The sequence below is a fragment of the Canis aureus genome, chromosome 34, assembly GCF_053574225.1.
Source record: "Canis aureus isolate CA01 chromosome 34, VMU_Caureus_v.1.0, whole genome shotgun sequence".
Taxonomy (NCBI): Eukaryota; Metazoa; Chordata; class Mammalia; order Carnivora; family Canidae; genus Canis; species Canis aureus.
The window spans coordinates 26,697,260-26,715,964 of record NC_135644.1 but is presented as its reverse complement, the minus strand read 5'-3'; the positions used below and the strand labels follow the sequence as shown (position 1 = coordinate 26,715,964).

The window sequence follows — 18,705 nt, the reverse complement described above, 5'->3', positions numbered from 1 at the left end:
GACATCACCAGAATGAAATCAAGGTGCTGACAAAACTGAGTTCTAATATGGAAGCTTTAGAGGAAATTATGCTTCCAAGCTTATTCTTGTTTTTGGCAGAATTCAGTTCCTTACAGTTGCAGAACCATAGGTTACAGGTTCCCATTTCCCTTCTGGCTATCGTCCAGGGCCACTCTCAGCCAGTAGAGTCTACACACATTCCTTGCCATGTGACTTCCTCATCTTCAAGCCAAACTATTGAGTCATGGCTTTTTCATGCTTTAAATCTCTGATGACCCCTCTTGTGGGTCATCAGCCAAAGAAAACTCTGTACTTTTAAAAGGCCCATGTGATTAGGCCAAGCTCTTACAGGTAATCTCCCTTTCTCAGGGTTATCTGTGCCATATAACATAACCTAACCCACAGAAGTTATAGTCCTGGTGATTATATAGGATATGTATCCCAGGAGGGCAGGAAATTTTGGGGCTCATCTTAGAAGCCTGCCTATCACAGGTGTTATTCATTAGCCCCCTTTAAGTCCCAACAATCCTGAAGAAGTAGAGTTTATAGTCTGGGAATTCATTTTTTTATCATTCTCTATGTCTACCTCCCCACCCCCACCATTCTTAGCTCTTTAGATCAGTACATTATTAGATTAAGAAACACTGGGTAAAAAAAAAAAAAAGAAGAAGAAGAAGAAAGAAAAAGAAACCTGGGTAAGGGATTTCATGATAAATTGTTCTCATAGGAACCCACAGATTCCCACACTGAGAGAATAGCTTTGATCTGAATTGAAAAGATACTCTGTATTCCCTCCTAAACACAGAGCTTCTTGAATCTTCTGGAAAGCAGTACTGTTCTAGCCTTCTAGCCTGCATTCTGTTTATGATAGCCTACCTTCTTTTATTTTAGACTTTCTGCTCTCCTCTGATTATCTGTGGAAGAATATAATTCTGAGTATTTGCTATATCACCTGAGGACAAGGGGGACCACCTAAATGCCAAGGTTCTACTGAAGTCTGGGTCTATTGATATTTACTGATATGATGTCACTTGAGGTTAAGAGATCACAAAATGATAGATTTCTCCCCAGAAACATCTCTGAGGTAAGACTGAAGGTCACATGGCTGATGGGCCATGGCTGGTGAAGTTATTCTGACTTTCCTGATAATGCTTCCCATCTCTTAGCTGTACAACGTGGAGGCTTCAGTGCTGGATTAAGAATTAGTAAAACTGGGAGAAAATTTGTAACATGCTAGAGCAAGGAAGGAATATGTCTCCTTTTAATGTAAGCCTTGCTTGAAGTCTCTATTTTGGGAGTGAGGCTGTAACTATCTTTGCTTTGACCCCATAGAACTCCAGGCATCAAGCAGCAAAAAACCTCCTAAAACTCTGTGATGCAGAATAGTTTTTATGTTGTTCAAGCCATCCAAAATCTACATCTAGTGAAAGGCTGGTACTGGGACCAATATTACATATCAGGCATTTTAAGGTTCACCTAGCACAGTAGTTTTGTTTCTTACAATAGCTTCTAGGGTTGGTTTATGGGAAGACATTATCTTTTGCTTTTATCATGACAATAATTTCAAAAGTGGAGAGATGCTTCTGAAATATTGCCATTATCACCAAACAGCCTATGAATCAAAACTTACCTTGAGTCTTGAGATAAAACTATGAAAACTGTGAATGCTATATTCAACTCAAGTTTTAAAGCACAGAAGAAAAAATGATCTAATAATTTAAAGGTCAATTTGAAAAGAGTTGGGCATCTACCAGGGTAAACCTTGGCACTAGATACAAATTAAAATGTTATTCCAGCAAAAAGACAGTGTCATTCCCTAAAAGATAAACTGCTGAGAAGAAGAATTAGGAAAAAGATTATTTGTTATTCAGAAATCCTTAGGTGGGGTTTTATACATGGAATAGTTTCTCTATCTCTACACCTGCTAACTTATAAGAAGAGAAGTCCAGGCAGGTGAAACAGTAGATGAGGAAAAACAGAGCACCAGCTGACAAAGCAATCAGTCTCAAGTCAGGGGGAGCTTCTGACTTGAGAAACTATAAGTGTGTTTCTGTCAAACTGCTGTTAAACACCAAAGAACTAAAATTGTTTCTAGCATAGAAAATAGAACAAAGAGAGTCTGGATTAGTAGTACATATAAAGGTAGCCAGAACTTTGGTCAGTTTGTCTGAGTTGACATAGAAATTTTGGATAAACTATAACACAACAGCACACAAACACACAGAGTCCCCAGTCCTGAAGATAAAGATGGAACTCAAAGTCAGAGCAGTAAGGAGCCAAAACCAAAGGACCCTGAGCAGAACTGGGCCAGATACAGACCTGAGGAGCTGGTGGCTGGGTCTTTAATATTAGCTGTGAGATTTGTGTACATGAGAGCTGAAATCGTGCCACCTAAAAAGAGTAAAAAGTCCTGTAAGACTTGTCCGTATACAAAATGGGAACAAGACACACCAGGACCACTCCCCAGAAAAGTGACATGAGAGCTAACTTTCTGCTTGGGACCAGAGGGAAAAAGGGATCATGAGCAGATCCCAGGCTGGTGCTGTGCGTGAGTGCTAGATGAGCACCCTCTGAAAGGTCCCAGAATAGGTTCCCAATCTCACAGGTAACCCACGTGGTCCTGGGCCAGTAAAATGTATAGGGCCCTAAGCAGAAGTGAACAAAACTCTCCATAAGGATGCTCTTACTGGGACGCCTGGGTGGCTCAGTGGTTGAGCGTCTGCCTTAGGCTCAGGGCATGATCCTGGAATGCCAGGATCGAGTCTCACATGGGCTCCCAGCATGGAGCCTGCTTCTCCCTCTGCCTGTGTCTCTGCCTCTATCTCTGTGTCTCCCAAGAATAAATAAATAAAGTCTTAAAAAAAAAAAAGATGCTCTCACTATCGGGTAACGGTTCATAAAGGAAAACACAATTCAAAAAAGGAAAAAAGTTTAATAACTTTGATTATTTGATCATTTTAAATTTCTGTGAAACTCCAGACACTATAAACCAAATTTAAAGGCAGAGGACCATTGAAAGAAAATATATGGAACCCATATAACTGACAACGAGAAATAGTATCCAGAATTTATAAAGAACTTCTACAGATTAATAAAGAAGAGACAAACAAAAAGTATTAATTGGCAATGCACCGAGGAAGAAAATGCCCAATGAACATGAGGGGATTTTTAATCTCACAAGTGATCAGATGAATCCAATTTAAAATACTAAGAGGGGGAGGAATGCCTGGGTGGCTCAGCGGCTTAGTGCCTGCCTTCAACTCAGGGTGTGATCCTGGAGTCCCGGGATCGAGTCCCACATTGGGCTCCCTGCACAGAGCCTGCTTCTCCCTTTGCCTGTGTCTCTGTCTCTCATGAAGAAATAAACAAAATCTTTTAAAAAATAAAATAAAACACTAGGATACTGTTCACATTCATCAGATTGGCAAAAGTCAAAAAGAAGATAATATTTTTTAAGAAGATAATATTTTTATAATATTCTTATAAACTAAAAAAAAAACTCTTATAAAATTGAAAGCATACAAATCATATCACATAGTAATTCTCTTCCTCAGTGTACCATAGAGAAAGCCAGGCACACATGCCCAGTCCACATGAACAAGGCAGCTGCTACAGCACGAACAAGAACAAAACTTTAGAAATGTAGTGTCAATCACTAAGAGAAGTGACGAATGGCAGCCTACTTCTCTAATGAACCAGTCTATAGCAGGGAAGGCTATAGCAGAGAAGGGCTGAACTATGTCTCCTGCTTATTCACATAGCTCTATCTCAAAAATATAAGGTTGAATGAAGAAGTACATGCCTCAGAGTGATATGAGAGTAATCACGAAAAAAATTCAAAAGTCACAAACCATACCTTAAAAGATGTCAAAAGCAATAGATGGCCAGAAAAGATAGGAATAAAATTTATAATTGAGTCTGACTTTGAGGAGGTAAGAAGTGGTACTGAGTAAATCCTCAAGAGAGGACTTCAACTTTATCTGTAAAATAAATCTGATAAAGAATTAAAAACATTAACAATTTCAGTGCTAGGTGATGAGTACTAATGTGTTCATTTTATCCATTTTTGTGGTGTAACAAACACAAGTAACTAAATAAATATCCCAGATATATTTTTAAAATCCTGCCTCAAATTCACTTTTTTTCCCACAGTTTCAGCAATCATTAAAGCTGTTTATAAGTGTTGTGACTAATATTTTGAAAAGTGGGAAGCAAACATTTGCTCAAAAGTAGAGTGATGCATTTGTATCAGCAAATGAAAAACAAACACTCTAACAAGTCAAGAAGTAAATTCTTGAAGAGGCCTTTTGGTATTCCATGAATTGCTCTGACTCTGGTACAATGTATTTTATCAGCAAAGACATCTCTTGACAGTCAGTTGCTCCACTGCAGTCAACCAAAATGCTATCCCAGTATCCTCTTATCTTTCCAAGTCCCTACTTAGTACAAGACTTGACAAGTCATAAATCCCATCCTTTCTTTACCTACCACATTTCTTCTAATTAAAAGTACCTGTGCTCCTGCAGGTCAGTAAAGTGGATTCTCCTCCATGTCCACAAATCTTTGAAGCTTAAACGAACTGAAGCAAGACGCCACTAGAACCTTATGAATCTTTCTAAGAACTGCCTCTGATGATTCCATGCCAAACACCAAGATCAGTCAAAGCTGAATCAGACAACTAAGCATTCGTTCACACATTCACAGCAACAGATTTCATACTTTCTTTTTCTTCTCTGCTCTTTGTAACAATTCTTTCTCCTTCCATAGCTTCTCTTTCTCCTCCTCCTTTTCTCTTCTTCTGGCAGAAATTTCCATTTCCAGTCTTGCTATCTCTTCCTGGTGAGCTCTCCATTGAAGAACCTGAAATAAATGGAAATTCATTCCAATAACTATACCCACTCAAGTGATTTTGCAGACATAATAAGACTACATTCTATATCAAGCAAAGGTTTTCCAAATACACATTAAAATTCTGTGTGCATATGACTGATATGTGCATGATATATATGCAAGATGTGTGTATTAGTGATAAGATGAGAAAGCAACTTTAAAATCATCTCATTCAGGGATTTTTCATTTAGATTCATGGCCTGAGACCCTAAAGAGTCTGTGAATTGACTTCAAAAAAATCTATGAATTCTCATAAACAGTATGTAAAAATTTTTGTTTTTGCATAGGTGTTTTTCTGTAACAACAGTTCTAGTTTCTGGTCAACAGTTTTCAAAAATTCTCAAATGATACTAAGCTCCTAAATAATTTAAGAACCACTGTTATATTTCATCCTTCCTATATTATAAGTGAGGGAAATGAGCCTGAATAAAGGTGAAGAAAAATTTTAAGACATTTAAAAGAACTTTCTGGGTACTGACAGGTATTATTGGTAGAAGCAAAACTGGTTCTGTACTTCTAAACGACACCGGGCAATATGTAAATAAATATATATCACAATATAAAATGTGCATAGCCTTTGACTCACAACCACATTTTGGGGAAGTTATTCAAAGATGATCAATTAGATAAGTGCACAAAAATATATCCACAGGAATGTTCACTATAGTGCTTAAATAGAAAAATTAGAAAGAGCCTAAGTGTCTGGCAACAGGAGGTAGCTTAAATTAATTATGGTACCCTCATGTAATGACTTCCATTGAAAAAGAATAGTCTATAACTATATTCACTGACATTAAAAATGTCTACAACATATTATTAGATGAAAAAAAGCACATGCTTTTACATGTAGTATGCATACATTAGTAGTATGATCTCCTTAATATAAAATATCATCTCTGTATGTATACATAGGAAAAGACTTGGAAGGAAGTTTACCAAAATAATAATACTGATTATCTCCTTATCTCTGAATACCATCATTTCATGAAAGTTTTCATTTTTCAAAGTTTGTTTTCTAAAAATATACTTTCCCCTATTTATCAAAATAATCAAGAGGGGTGCCTGGGTGGCTCAAGCCCAACTCTTGATTACAGCTCAAGTCATGATCTCAGGGTTGTGAGATGGAACCTTGAGAGGGGCTCCATGCTCAGTGAGGAGTCTGCTTTTCTCCCCCTTTCTCTCCCCATCCCTTTGCTCACATGTACTCTCTTTCCCTAAAATAAATAAATCTTCAAAAAAAAAAAAAAATAATCAAGGGGGCAGCCCAGGTAGCTCAGCGGTTTAGCGCCACCTTCAGCTCAGGGTGTGATCCTGGAGACCTGGGATCAAGTCCTGCATCGGGCTCCCTGTATTGAGCCTGCTTCTCCCTCTGCCTGTGTCTCTGCCTCTCTCTTTGTTTCTGGAATAAATAAATAAAATCTTTAAAAAAAAATAACCAAGGAAATTCAGACTCTTGGTTTTCAGACACACCTAGGTTTCTCCATCTGCTGCATATCCTGGCCATTATATTTACATTCTTCTTTGGAAGCCCATTCCTAGAATAAGATCATATGCTTTCTATCCTGATCTCCCACTCCCAAACCATTCCTTCCTATAAACCATCTTCCATCTGTAACGTACTGTATTAAAATCAAGTGTTCTATCAAGTGCTGCTAGTGATGCTGCTACATCATGTTGGCCTGTTGACCATCTTTTCCCAATTAAAGCTCTTTACTTCCTGCCCCACAACATTGTTCTCTCTGCTTCTCCACCGATGGATAGCACTCTCTTCTTTTCCTGTTCTCTGTGTCCACTCTCCATCCTCAACTCTACTGCTATCCTTTTTTTTTTTTTTTTCCGAGAGAGAGAGAGCATGAGTGGGGTGTGAGAGAGCAGAGGGAGAGAAAGGGAAACAATCTTTTTTTAAATTTTTTTTAAAAAATTTTTATTTATTTATGATAGTCACACAGAGAGAGAGAGGCAGAGACATAGGCAGAGGGAGAAGCAGGCTCTATGCACCGGGAGCCCGACGTGGGATTCGATCCCGGGTCTCCAGGATCACACCCTAGGCCAAAGGCAGGCACTAAACCGCTGCGCCACCCAGGGTTCCTGAAAGGGAAACAATCTTAAGCAGACTCCATGCTGGGCATGGAGCCCAACGTGGGGCTCAATCTCCTGACCCTGAGACCCTGAGCTGAATCCATGAGTCTGATGGTCGACCGACTGAGTCACCCAGCTGCCCCTATTGCTACACTTTTTCTTTGACCTCAGCCACTCTATACTTATTATGTGTGTCTCCTATGAGTTAACCTATCCTTCTCTGTGTTTGACTAAAATGTACAGTATCAGCTTTGTCTTTTTGCCTACAATCCTATCCTAAAAAATGCTTAAAGCCTTTACTATTTGCATGTGCACCCAAAATACAGTATTTTTAAAAATTAAATTCAACATCTTTAGCTCCACCACAGCTTCACAAGCCCTGTGCACCTGCTTCTTCTTTCAAATATCCTGGGTTGTCCTATGGAACCACAAGCAGTTTGTATTTTTTTATTACTGTATATACCTATCAAAATAACTAATTCTTTACATTTTATATCTGACTTGGGCTACCTTATATTTCTTAAGATTAGATGAGTTTTACTTATGACAAATCAATTTCTAAAGTATTGAATTTCCCTAGGCCACTTCACAGTAGGTTCCTAGATCACCCAAAGTCTATCTGCTAAATATATTGAGAAAAATACCAGAGTTCATGATGTGATGCCAATTTATCCCAATAGAACCTAAGTAATTTAGTTTTCTTACAATCAGTGTCCCATTTTAACTTAACTAAGTGTAATCTCGCATTATGTGAATATGTGGCTATTTTTGTTCTTAGCCTCATGGTATGGTCCAAACTATTGTCCTACCTGGAACACCCTCAGTTTCCCCCTATTTCATAGAATGCTCCTTGGGTCAGTACATGTCCCACATCTCCCATGAAACATTCTTCAACCCATGATCATTTTTCTTATTTCACTTACTAAACCATAGCTGCTCTCTAATCATTTTGAGCATAATGTTTAATTTTTATTTACAAGAGGGTCCATGATACACATGTATTTTGTCTTCCTCATACCATCTAGCAGAGTACTAACACATCATAGATGCTCAATAATTACCTTCTATTTAATTTACCAAAACAGACCTTTTTAAACAAAACCTAATAAATGAAGAAGAAATCAAGGCATTAGAATATACCATTTTGTAACATCTAATTAAACAAGGATCATAAATTCTTGTTTATGATCATCAATAGCTACTAAACACTTCACGTTAATAGCAGATGGGAAACTTTGTACTGGAAAAATCAGGCTGGTAACAACTGAACACACTGAACAAACAGATATTTTGGCTTCCTGATGGAAATATACAACCTTCCCTGAAGTATTCCTACCAAAAACTAAAAATGAATATCATCAAATCTCTAGACCTATCTATCAGGTTACAGGAAATTCAGCTAATGGAGAAATATATTAAACAATAGTATAGGGATACAATCAGCAAAACTAAAATTTGAAAAACTTTTTAAAAAAATATTTTATTTATTTTTTCATGAGAGAGAGAGTGAGAGAGAGAGAGGCAGATACACAGGCAGAGGGAGAAGCAGGTTCCATGCAGGGAGCCTGATGGTGGGACTCCATCCCAGGACTCCAGGATCATGCCTTGGGCTGAAGGCAGGTGCTAAACCACTGAGCCACCAGGGGATCCCCTAAAATTTGAAAAACTTTAAAGGAATTTAACAATTACAAGAAAAAAGGAAGGAGAACTATGGATTAAGAGATTTAAGAAACATATCAATTAGATGCAATATGTAGATTATATTTGGCTTTTATTTGAGTAAAATTAATGAAAAAATAAATTACAAAAAAATGTTTTAATATTGATTAATTAGTTGATACTATTAAGAAAATATTGTTGAAATTTTTAGGTATGATTTTAATATAGTTATGCTTTTTTATTTTTATTATTTACTTTTTAAGAGATCTATCCATTTATTTATCTTAGAGAAAGAGGAGAGGGGCAAACACGCTGAGTGTGGAGTCCAACCAGGGGCCCAGCCCCACAACCCCAAGATCATGATCTGAACTGAAATTAAGAGTTGGAAGCTCAACTGACTGAGCCACCCAAGCACCCCTAGTTATGCTTCTTTAAAGAGTCTTTTTGATTTTAGAGATATATATCAAAATATTAATAGATCAAATTGTATGATGTCTGGGGATTTGCTCACTCTTACCCAATGGTCATAGGTAATTGTACAGATGAGACAAATTTGACTAATGAATTGATAACTGTTGACATTGAGTGATAATAGACTTGTTTATGTTTAAATTTTTCCACACTAAAAACCTTGTAAAAATAAATAAACCATAAAATATAATGTATGTCCAAAGAGTTTTATGTAATAAAATATTGTAGTCTCAAGGTTCTCACACAGTAGAAAGGGAGATTTGAGACACACTCAACTAACGAAAAGAAAAGTAGCATACATTTAGCCTTTCTGAGTACTAAGACTATTTTTATAAATTTCAATAGAAAGAAGCTTGGATTTTAGAACTACTCTTCTTAAGACTAACTTACGGGAATTATCATTGAATAACCATTACATATGTGATATAATATTTAATGAAGCCTGCACATAAGCAAATATCTATAACTGGAAAAGATTCCTATTTCTAAAGACAAGTATAGCAAAATAATAATAATAATAATAATAATAATAATAATACCACCAATAAAACTAAGGCAACCCATTTTACCCATCAATTTAGCCAATTTACCCTTCCTTGTCATTTGCGAATCTAAATGATGTTTCTTACGTTCTCCAGAAAAAATATTATGGTAGTTTTTTAACTGGTTAAGTTCATATTAAATCTACATAAGTAAAAACTGTGCCATAAGAGGCTATGGTAGATTTTTAAAATATTTATTTATGATAGACAGAGAGAAAGAGAGAGGCAGAGACACAGACAGAGGGAGAAGCAGGCTCCATGCAGGGAGCCCGACGCGGGACTCCATCCCGGGACCCCAGGATCGTGCCCTGGGCCAAAGGCAGGCGCTAAACCGCTGTTCCACGCAGGGATTCCCATGTGGTCGATTTTTAAATGGGACAAACACTCTGAAGAATTGTAAAATAAAAGGAAGTTCAGTAACCAAAAGCCAATGGGTTAAGATGTCAAGCAACAGATGTATGTATGAAATTCTGGGGAAAAGACTCTTGAGCAAGTCAGCATCAATCTTTAGAAACTCAATTACTGGGGCAGCCCGGGTAGCTCAGTGGTTTAGTGTCTGCCTTCAGCTCAAAAAAAAAAAAAATTTATTTACTTATTTGTGAGAGACACAGAGAGAGAGGCAGAGACACAGGCAGAGGGAGAAGCAGGCTCCATGCAGGGAGCCCGACGTGGGACTCTATCCTGGGTCTCCAGGATCAGGCCCTGGGCTGAAGGCGGCGCTAAACCGCTGAGCCACCTGGGCTGCCCAATAAAATCGTTTTTTTGTTGTTGTTGTTTTTTGTTTTTTGTTTGTTTTTAAAAGAAAAGAAACTAAATTGCTCCACTTAATGGAATCACAAGAATGGTCAGGGACCCTTAGAGTTTGCTTGAAATCAATAACTCACAATATCATCTGTAATTATAACCATACTCAAAAATAAAAAGTAAAGAGTAAAAGAAGAGAAGGTTGTTGGAGTAGCATTATATCCTAAGCAGCTAGAGTTGTGAGATCTTAACAAGAAACCGGCTCTGCAGCAATCGGTTTCCAGGCAGTAAGGTAAACAGGGCTTTTCAGAATGCACAATGGACACGGTGAAGAATCTGGTGGGAAAAGGGTGTCATTGAAAAAAAAAATCCTTATCCCATGGATCCCCAGAGGCAGTCATGGGATTTTGATGGCTCCCATGTGGAGAGAATGATACCCAATTATTGTATTTTTGAGATGCCCAAGAATAAGAAAGCTGGCAGGTGGGCAAAGGAATCAATATTATCACAATAGGCTAAAGTATAGAAGACTTTTGAGCAAACAGTGAGTAAAAGGAAGAATAGTCCAGAAGAACATTTTAGTGGTTTTATTTTAAAGGGTTTGTTAATTATATAGCTTTAAATAGAGCATGTGAGCATAACTGTTCAGCAACTGTGCAGCAATAATAACCACGCAAGAACATTACCACAGTGGCAGTCAGGAGCATGTTGTAAGGAGAGCATTATTTAGATTATTAACTACAGGACATTTTTCCAGGTCTTTAGTTAATACTTTAATGTTCCTGCCAAAGGTACAGTCTGAATGAAACCTTAACCTAACAAAGAACAAATGGAGTTTAAAATGTTCATCTATTGCAAATAATAAAGCATTTAAGATAAAAATGGTTAGTAGCATTACATGTATTCTTTGCTTGAAATTAATAAACACATATATTCTCAGAGTAAATAAAGTACTAGAAAAACAAAAAACAAAGCCCATCAAAACTTCAAAGGTAATAATGGAAATTAACATCAAGGTAACAATATTAACACAATTTTACAACAAAGGTGAGTACATGAAAAATTCTATGATAAGTGGCAATGTGGTATAAAGGAAATGAATACTGAACTGTTGGTCAGAACACCTGCTTTTTTTTGTCTTATCTCTGCCAATAACCAATAATATTGTTACTTTGAACAAATGGCTAACCGTTTTCTTTCATGTGAAAGGGGAGGACTGGATCAGATGACTTCTATGATTTCTGCAAGTTATATTATCCTTATTCGATGTTATATTTTCCTTATATGGAGAGATCACAGTATATGATATGCTCTACAATTTTCTTCTACAAGCAAAAACGAATCGCAATGAGAAAATCAGTATTTTATAGGCCGGTTAAATAATAGACAATTGAATATTAATATAGAATTCTATCATTCATGTTTATGGAAACATTGTGTCATGTGTGTTGCCTTATACAGGAAAAGTTCTGTCTGGCCAATACCTATAACCAGCAACAATAATATTTTAAAAACTGCCATTTATGAGGACTTCTTGTGTGCCAGGCCCCTGCTACACAAAGGCAGTGAACACATGGTATGATGTAATCTTGGAAACAAGCAAGTTCTCTTTTTCACACTTCACGTGGCTGACTTCTACTTACACTTTTTCATGTCTAAGCTTAGAGATCATTTGCTCCAGGAAGCTTTCCCCAACTCACCATGTCTATGTTAGGTGCCTTTTCTAATTCCCTAGCACACTGTCCCTCTCTTTTATTACAACATTCATTAAACCATTTACCTGTACTTCCCACTTGGCTATGAACTCCTTAAGGGCAAGGACCAAATTGGTCTTATCCATAACCTTTCTACCGAGCCTATCATGGTATCTGGTACTTAATAAAGTTTCAAGAAATACTTGGGATATGCACAGAGAAGGCTCTGAGGTTTGCTTGGCAATTAGGTTGACATTTCCCCTTCCCTGCCACACTGGACTGGTCTTTAGAAAGAAAAGGCACCCCCCACCCCTACCATACACCACACATGCTACCATATTCTGACTCCTCCACAGGAGACTTCTGATTCTTGATTTCCCCAGTCCTAGTTGTTTCCATGCCCCCTAGGCTCCATCTCTGCTTGTCTCGACAGTGAAAAAACATCCAGAAAACGTTGTCAGGATTTTCAATAACTAATTCACATTGCTAGCAATATTAGAGGACACGTGCAAAGAAGTGGCAAGCTCTCTGTCTTCTCCTTCAATATTCCTATAAGTTTCTAGATTCAGTTGAGCTGAGTAAACTTCGAGTTTTCATTTTATTAAGTCTTAAACAGTCTGATAATTCCATCAAATTCTTTCCAGTTGTTCCACTATTTATCAATGTTACTTAAGCTTTTTAATCTCCTGTGTTTCATTCATGTTTAAACTTCATTCACATCATTACAGTACCTGTGGTATTGCCTATCTTACTTAAAGCTTTCTATTCTCTCCTTGGCATTTTTACTTAGCAGAAAAATTTGTTTTTTTCCTTTGGTTTCACAACTATCCCTTGGTTTCTTGGTTGAATCTGTAAGTGCATGTTTTATCACCTCACTTTGATAACCACTTTCCATTTTCTGTGGCTTTTTGTTAGTCTTTCTCAGAATCTCAAAGATTATTCACTATTATCTTGACTGTTTCATGTCCTTTACTTTTCTAATAAAGTCTTGCAAAGTTTCATTTAATTGGGTCCTATAGGGTCTTAACTTTAGTGTGAAATAAAACTTATGGAGAAAGAAGCAAACTAAATGTCAGTAAGCAGAAAACTACCAAAAGATATATTTTTTTCCATAAGAGGTGAAATCTACAAATCTATCACTCTGTTTTATATATGAAGCTGACAAAGCCAAATTGTATAATATTGTCAGAAAATTGTCAGGAAATCACTTGCCTGCTGGCTATGAGATCCAGGGGAATCCTTTCCTATTTGTAGGCCTCACATCCTCATTGAAAAAATGAGGAGGACTAGTTCAGTTTTTTAAATGAGGGCCACAACTCATTAGTAGATAATGAAATTGATTTTGTGGATGGGAACTAGTGTTTTCTTATGAAAGAAAACAGAACGGAAAATATCAGAGTGCATTTCATGTCATTATAGTAATGCCGTTGCAAGAAATTTTTGTTTCCATTTGTGTGTGTGTATGTGTGTGTGATCTAAAATACATTTCTCATTGTAGGCCATGGTCAAAGAAGCTCGAAAAATACAGCAGGAAGTTCTCTATAATCTCTTCCAATGCTAAAATTCTATGACTCTGTAATATAAAGAGCAAAGCTATTGTGTTGCCGTCATTAAGCCACAGTCCCTATTCCTTCTGTAATCAACCCAGAAGCGTGGTATAGATGAGAGAACCCAGGTTTTGAAATCATAAGCCAGAGCTTGAATACTTACCCCTGTAACTTATTAATGGCATTCTGTGGGGTACACTGCTTAACCACCTAGAACTACAGACTAACAAAAAAGGGAGTAAGAGTGATGCACGCCTTACAAGACTGCTGTGCAAACACCATCAGTTTATACAAGCCAGAAACTCATTCTGCTTGTCCCTGACACTCTATTTATAATCAATTGCTAAGTCCTGCTGACTGTACCTCTGTCTCTCAGACCCATTCACTTCTCTCCATCTTCACAGCCCCCATCCTAATCTACAAGGATGCATCTGGCACCCACTCTTAGTTCATTCCATGCCCACATCCCCATCTCACTGCCTACGCTTGCAATGGTTTCCGTTGTTTCCAACTATGGACCCTAAGACCTCCGGGATTTGGCCCTGCCTATATCTGCACCCCAACTCATTACCTCCTACCAATAATAGACTCATCCTCTGGGGTCCAGGTGCACCTGGCCATCCTACAAATCCCTGAACAGGCCACATTGCCTCCAGCTATGTGGATATTGTACATGCTATTTCCTTTGCTTGGAATGTTCTTCCCTTCCTCCTTGCCTCCCCCACACCTTTTCCAAATCAATCCTTACACAGTTCCAATGCTGTCAGTGAAGCCTTATCCACCCGCCCTACAGGAGGTTAAGCCCCCCAGCTGCATCCTCCCATAACAGTTTTACTTTGCCTTCAAGATATTTCTCATAGTTTAAAAGGAGGTATCCAGTGCTGGGATTACATGACCACCATCTGCTTCCCCACCAGACTGTGATCTCCACAAGAATAGGGACCCTATCCAATTGGCTCCTCATTATATCTTCAGTGCCTTACACACCACCTGACACCTACTAGATGCTCAATAAATAAGGTTGAATGGATGAATAATGGAATAAGAAAGCAGCTACAAAATGTTAACTATGTTCTTAGATTGCTGCAATTGCTTTCCAGTTGACTTTCCTGACTTCAGTGTCACTTTGATTTAACCCATTTTGTACACATTTGTCTATTGGATGACTTCTTACATATCTCTTTGCCTCCTGCTCTGCTCAAGATTTGAATAGTAGGGTCTTTGCATTGGCTATCATTTCAAGTGGTTTTATAACTATTTATTTGGACACCACCTTATTCATTTGAATAATTCCTTATTCAAAAGGAGGATTCAATCCTTAAAGGTAAATTTGGACTTGAACCTATATGGCCTAATTTCCTATTACTCCCCAGAGCAGACAGGCCAGACCTTTCTCCTTCTCCTCTGCCCCTTTCTCTCCCCACTACTCTTACACACTCATGCTTATCTCTGTCGCAGGCCTTTGCCTAGAAAGCCCTTACTCCTGTTCACCTATCCTTCAGGGTCATTCAGGGCCTCTTCATAACGATTTCACGCAATATTTGCTATCCCTCCCTCTGATCTGTACTCATGAATAGTTGTCTAAAATAGATACTATCCAGTCACTCTCTAACCTATCTTGATTTATTTTCATTTCACTTATCACTAGATAAAAATATATTATCCTAAGAGTTTTCAACCCAAGGAGAAAATTTTTTCCTTTCTTTTTATTGTTAGATACATTTAGATACATTGTAGATCATGAGATGGTGGATATTAATTAAACCTATTGTGGCTATCATTTCACAATACATGTAAATCAAATCATCAAGTTGTATGCCTTAAACTTATATGGTGATATACCAATTATTTCTTAATAAAATCGAAAAAAAATTATTATTAATTTATTTTCTTGTCTGTGTTTCTCACTAAACTTTAAGCTCCATGGTAACAGGGACTTGGCCTTATTTATCCCCTGCTCTATCCTCATTCCTGGAACAGTGACTTACTCAGGGTTAGGTGCTCTATGATTATTTCTTGGGTGGATGAATTAGTGTCCAAAACTCAGATTATAAATTTTATACTTGATTAGGCCGTAAAGCTCAGATCCAAATAAGTACCATCTAGCATGTCACTTCCGCGAGTCCATACTTAAGGTAGGAAAACTCAGGCTGACCAATTCCTTCTATGCGGCATAATTCCTTCCACGTATCCCCGGTCTCCCTCTGCTCTCTGCCCTTTTATTAACAAGATACGCTGAAGTCATTAAGATCTCACACCGCTTGTGGGACCTGAACTCGGCTTTGAACTTTCACAAGAAAGAAGGAGGATTAGGCTGTAAAACAACGGAAGACTTGAGAATACATTAAGACTAGTTTAGGGGAGGGAGGAGCCAAAGTGGCGGAGGAGCAGGAGACCTTCGTGTCCTCTGGTCCCGGGAATTCAGCTGGGGAGCTATCAAATAGGGCCCCCAGGTGGCCCAGCGGTTTAGCGCCGCCTGCGGCCCGGGGCGTGACCCGGGGTCCCGGGATCGAGTCCCCCGTCGGGCTCCCCGCATGGAGCCTGCTTCTCCCTCTACCTGTGTCTCTGCCTCTCGCTCTGTGTCTCTCATGAATAAATAAATAAATAAAATCTTTAAAAAAAATGCTGAACACCCAGGAATTCAACCAGTGACCTAAGGAGAGAATAGCTGGGAGTCCACGGAGAGAAGTGACCCCTCTCCGCAAGGTGGGAGGCACCGGAGGGTGGATGCGAGGGGACACCTGGGGGAGGGAGCCCTGGGGGAGGGACACCTGGGGGAGGGAGCCCTGGGGGAGGGAGCCCTGGGGGAGGGAGCCCTGGGGGAGGGAGCCCTGGGGGAGGGACACCTGGGGGAGGGACACCTGGGGAGGGACACCTGGGGGAGGGGGCCCTGGGGAGGGACACCTGGGGGAGGGAGCCCTGGGGGAGGGACACCTGGGGAGGGACACCTGGGGGAGGGGGCCCTGGGGAGGGACACCTGGGGGAGGGAGCCCTGGGGGAGGGACACCTGGGGGAGGGACACCTGGGGGAGGGAGCCCTGGGGGAGGGACACCTGGGGAGGGACACCTGGGGGAGGGGGCCCTGGGGAGGGACACCTGGGGGAGGGAGCCCTGGGGGAGGGACACCTGGGGGAGGGGGCCCTGGGGGAGGGAGCCCTGGGGGAGGGAGCCCTGGGGGAGGGACACCTGGGGGAGGGACACCTGAGGGAGGGGCCCTGGGGGAGGGACACCTGAGGGAGGGGCCCTGGGGGAGGGAGCCCTGGGGGAGGGCCGGCGCAGCTGACAGGTGCTGGGCGGGGCGGGAGTGGCCCAGGAGGAAGGTGAGGGCGCCGCCTGCGGTCAGCGCGCCCCGCGGGGCCCTGGCCCTGGGCCGGGGCTGCGGGGCGGGACCGGGGGTCCTGGGCGGGGTCTCCGCAGAACCCGCGGAACCCCCTCCTCCCCGGTCCTGGGCGGGGTCTCCGCAGAACCCGCGGAACCCCCTCCTCCCTGGCGCGGGCCGCGGGGGTCTGCAGGGCTCGGGCTCCGTGGGGTGGGCGGGGGGACACGGCCGCCGGGGGGCGGGGGACCCCGAGGGCGACAGGGCTCCGGGCGCCGGGCGCGGGGCGGGAGCGACGGGCTGCGGTTCCCCGCGTGGGGCCGCGGCTCTCGCTCCAGAGCTCCGGGCGGGACCGGGAGCCGCCACGTCCGCCCGCAGGCTGGGAGCAGGGGAAGGGCCGCCGGGAACAGCGGCCGCCGAGGCATCCCAGCGCCCTGCGCCGCGCGGCCCCCGGCAGGTGGATGGCCCCCCGCAAGCCCGCGCCGAGCAGCAGGTGGGCTCCCCGCTTGCGACCGTGAAACCCCAGCGCCGGGGGGGACACCCAACTCCCGGGGCTCCCCACGATCCTATAGTCCCGCCATTCAGGAATTCAACAAATGTCTTATTTTATCAACTCTTTTTTAAAATCTTTTTTTAAAAGATTTTACTTATTTATTCATGAGAGACACACACACACACAGAGAGACAGAGACACAGGCAGAGGGAGAAGCAGGCTCCATGGAGGGAGCCCGACCTGGGACTCGATCCCGGGTCTCCAGGATCACGCCCTGGGCTAAAGGCGGCGCTAAACCGCTGAGCCACCCGGGCTGCCCTAAAAATCCTTTTTAATTTTCATTTTTATAGTTAGTTACATTATATCCTTTTCATTGTATTTGATTTTATTTTTGAATGTATATATACGTCTCTCTTTACAATTTTGAAATGTAGTTTCTTCTAACATATTGACCAAAATATACTCAGGATATATTGTATTCTTCTGTTCACCTGTTTTTATTACTTTTTCCCTTGTTTTTAAATTTTCATCTTTATAGTTACATTCTATCACTTTAATGTATTTAATTTCATTTTTGTACATATACAAGTTTTTCTTTCTTTAAAATTTTGGGATCTGATTTTCTAACGAACAGACCAAAATACACCTAGAATGGTGTATGATGGATCTGACCTCCTCGCCTGTTTGATTATATTCTCTTTTAAAAAAAAAAAAAAATTCGGTTTTGGGTCTCTTCTGATTTGTTTAGTGAATATTTCTCTGGGGTCATTGTTGTCATTTCAGTATTTTGTTCTCTTGTTCATCTATTATTCTCTGAATAGAATGACAAGACAGAAAAACTTACCTCAAAAAAGAGGACTAGAGGGGCACCTGGGTGGCTCAGTAGGTTAAGCATCTGCCTTCAGCTCAGGCCATGATCCCTGGGTCCTGGGATCAAGTCCTGAATCAGGCTCTTTGTTCAGCTGGGAGTCTGGTTCTCTGTACCCCCCCTCCCCGCCCCATTCATGCTGTCTCTTACTCTCTCTCTCTCCTTTCCTCTCCCTCCTTCTCTCAAATAAATGAATAAACTCTTAAAAAACAGAGTGAGAACAAGAGGCAGTATTGACTGCCAGGGGCCTAATTACTATGAACATAAGTAGTATGTCATAATTAGAGTTCAGAATAATGATAAAGTTACTAGCTGGATCTGAAAAAAGCATAGAAGACACTAGAGAATCCCTTTCTAGAGAAATAAAAGAACTAAAATCTACTCAGGTTGAAATAAAAAAGAC

General features: G+C 40.6%; 1 protein-coding gene across 15 annotated transcripts in view; it reads right to left on the bottom strand.

Moving 5' to 3' along the window:
- The window catches only part of CCDC148 (coiled-coil domain containing 148), a 281,532-nt gene that overhangs the window by 121,673 nt on the left and 141,154 nt on the right, over positions 1 to 18,705 (bottom strand). For all 15 annotated transcript variants that reach the window (XR_013371894.1, XR_013371892.1, XR_013371898.1 and 12 more), the window contains one exon: positions 4,720 to 4,860. Coding sequence is in view for 4 of the 15 variants with exons in the window: in XM_077883545.1 (XP_077739671.1) it covers positions 4,720 to 4,860 (141 nt within the window). In the remaining 11 variants the exon portion in view is untranslated. The remainder of the gene's footprint in view (positions 1 to 4,719; positions 4,861 to 18,705) is intronic.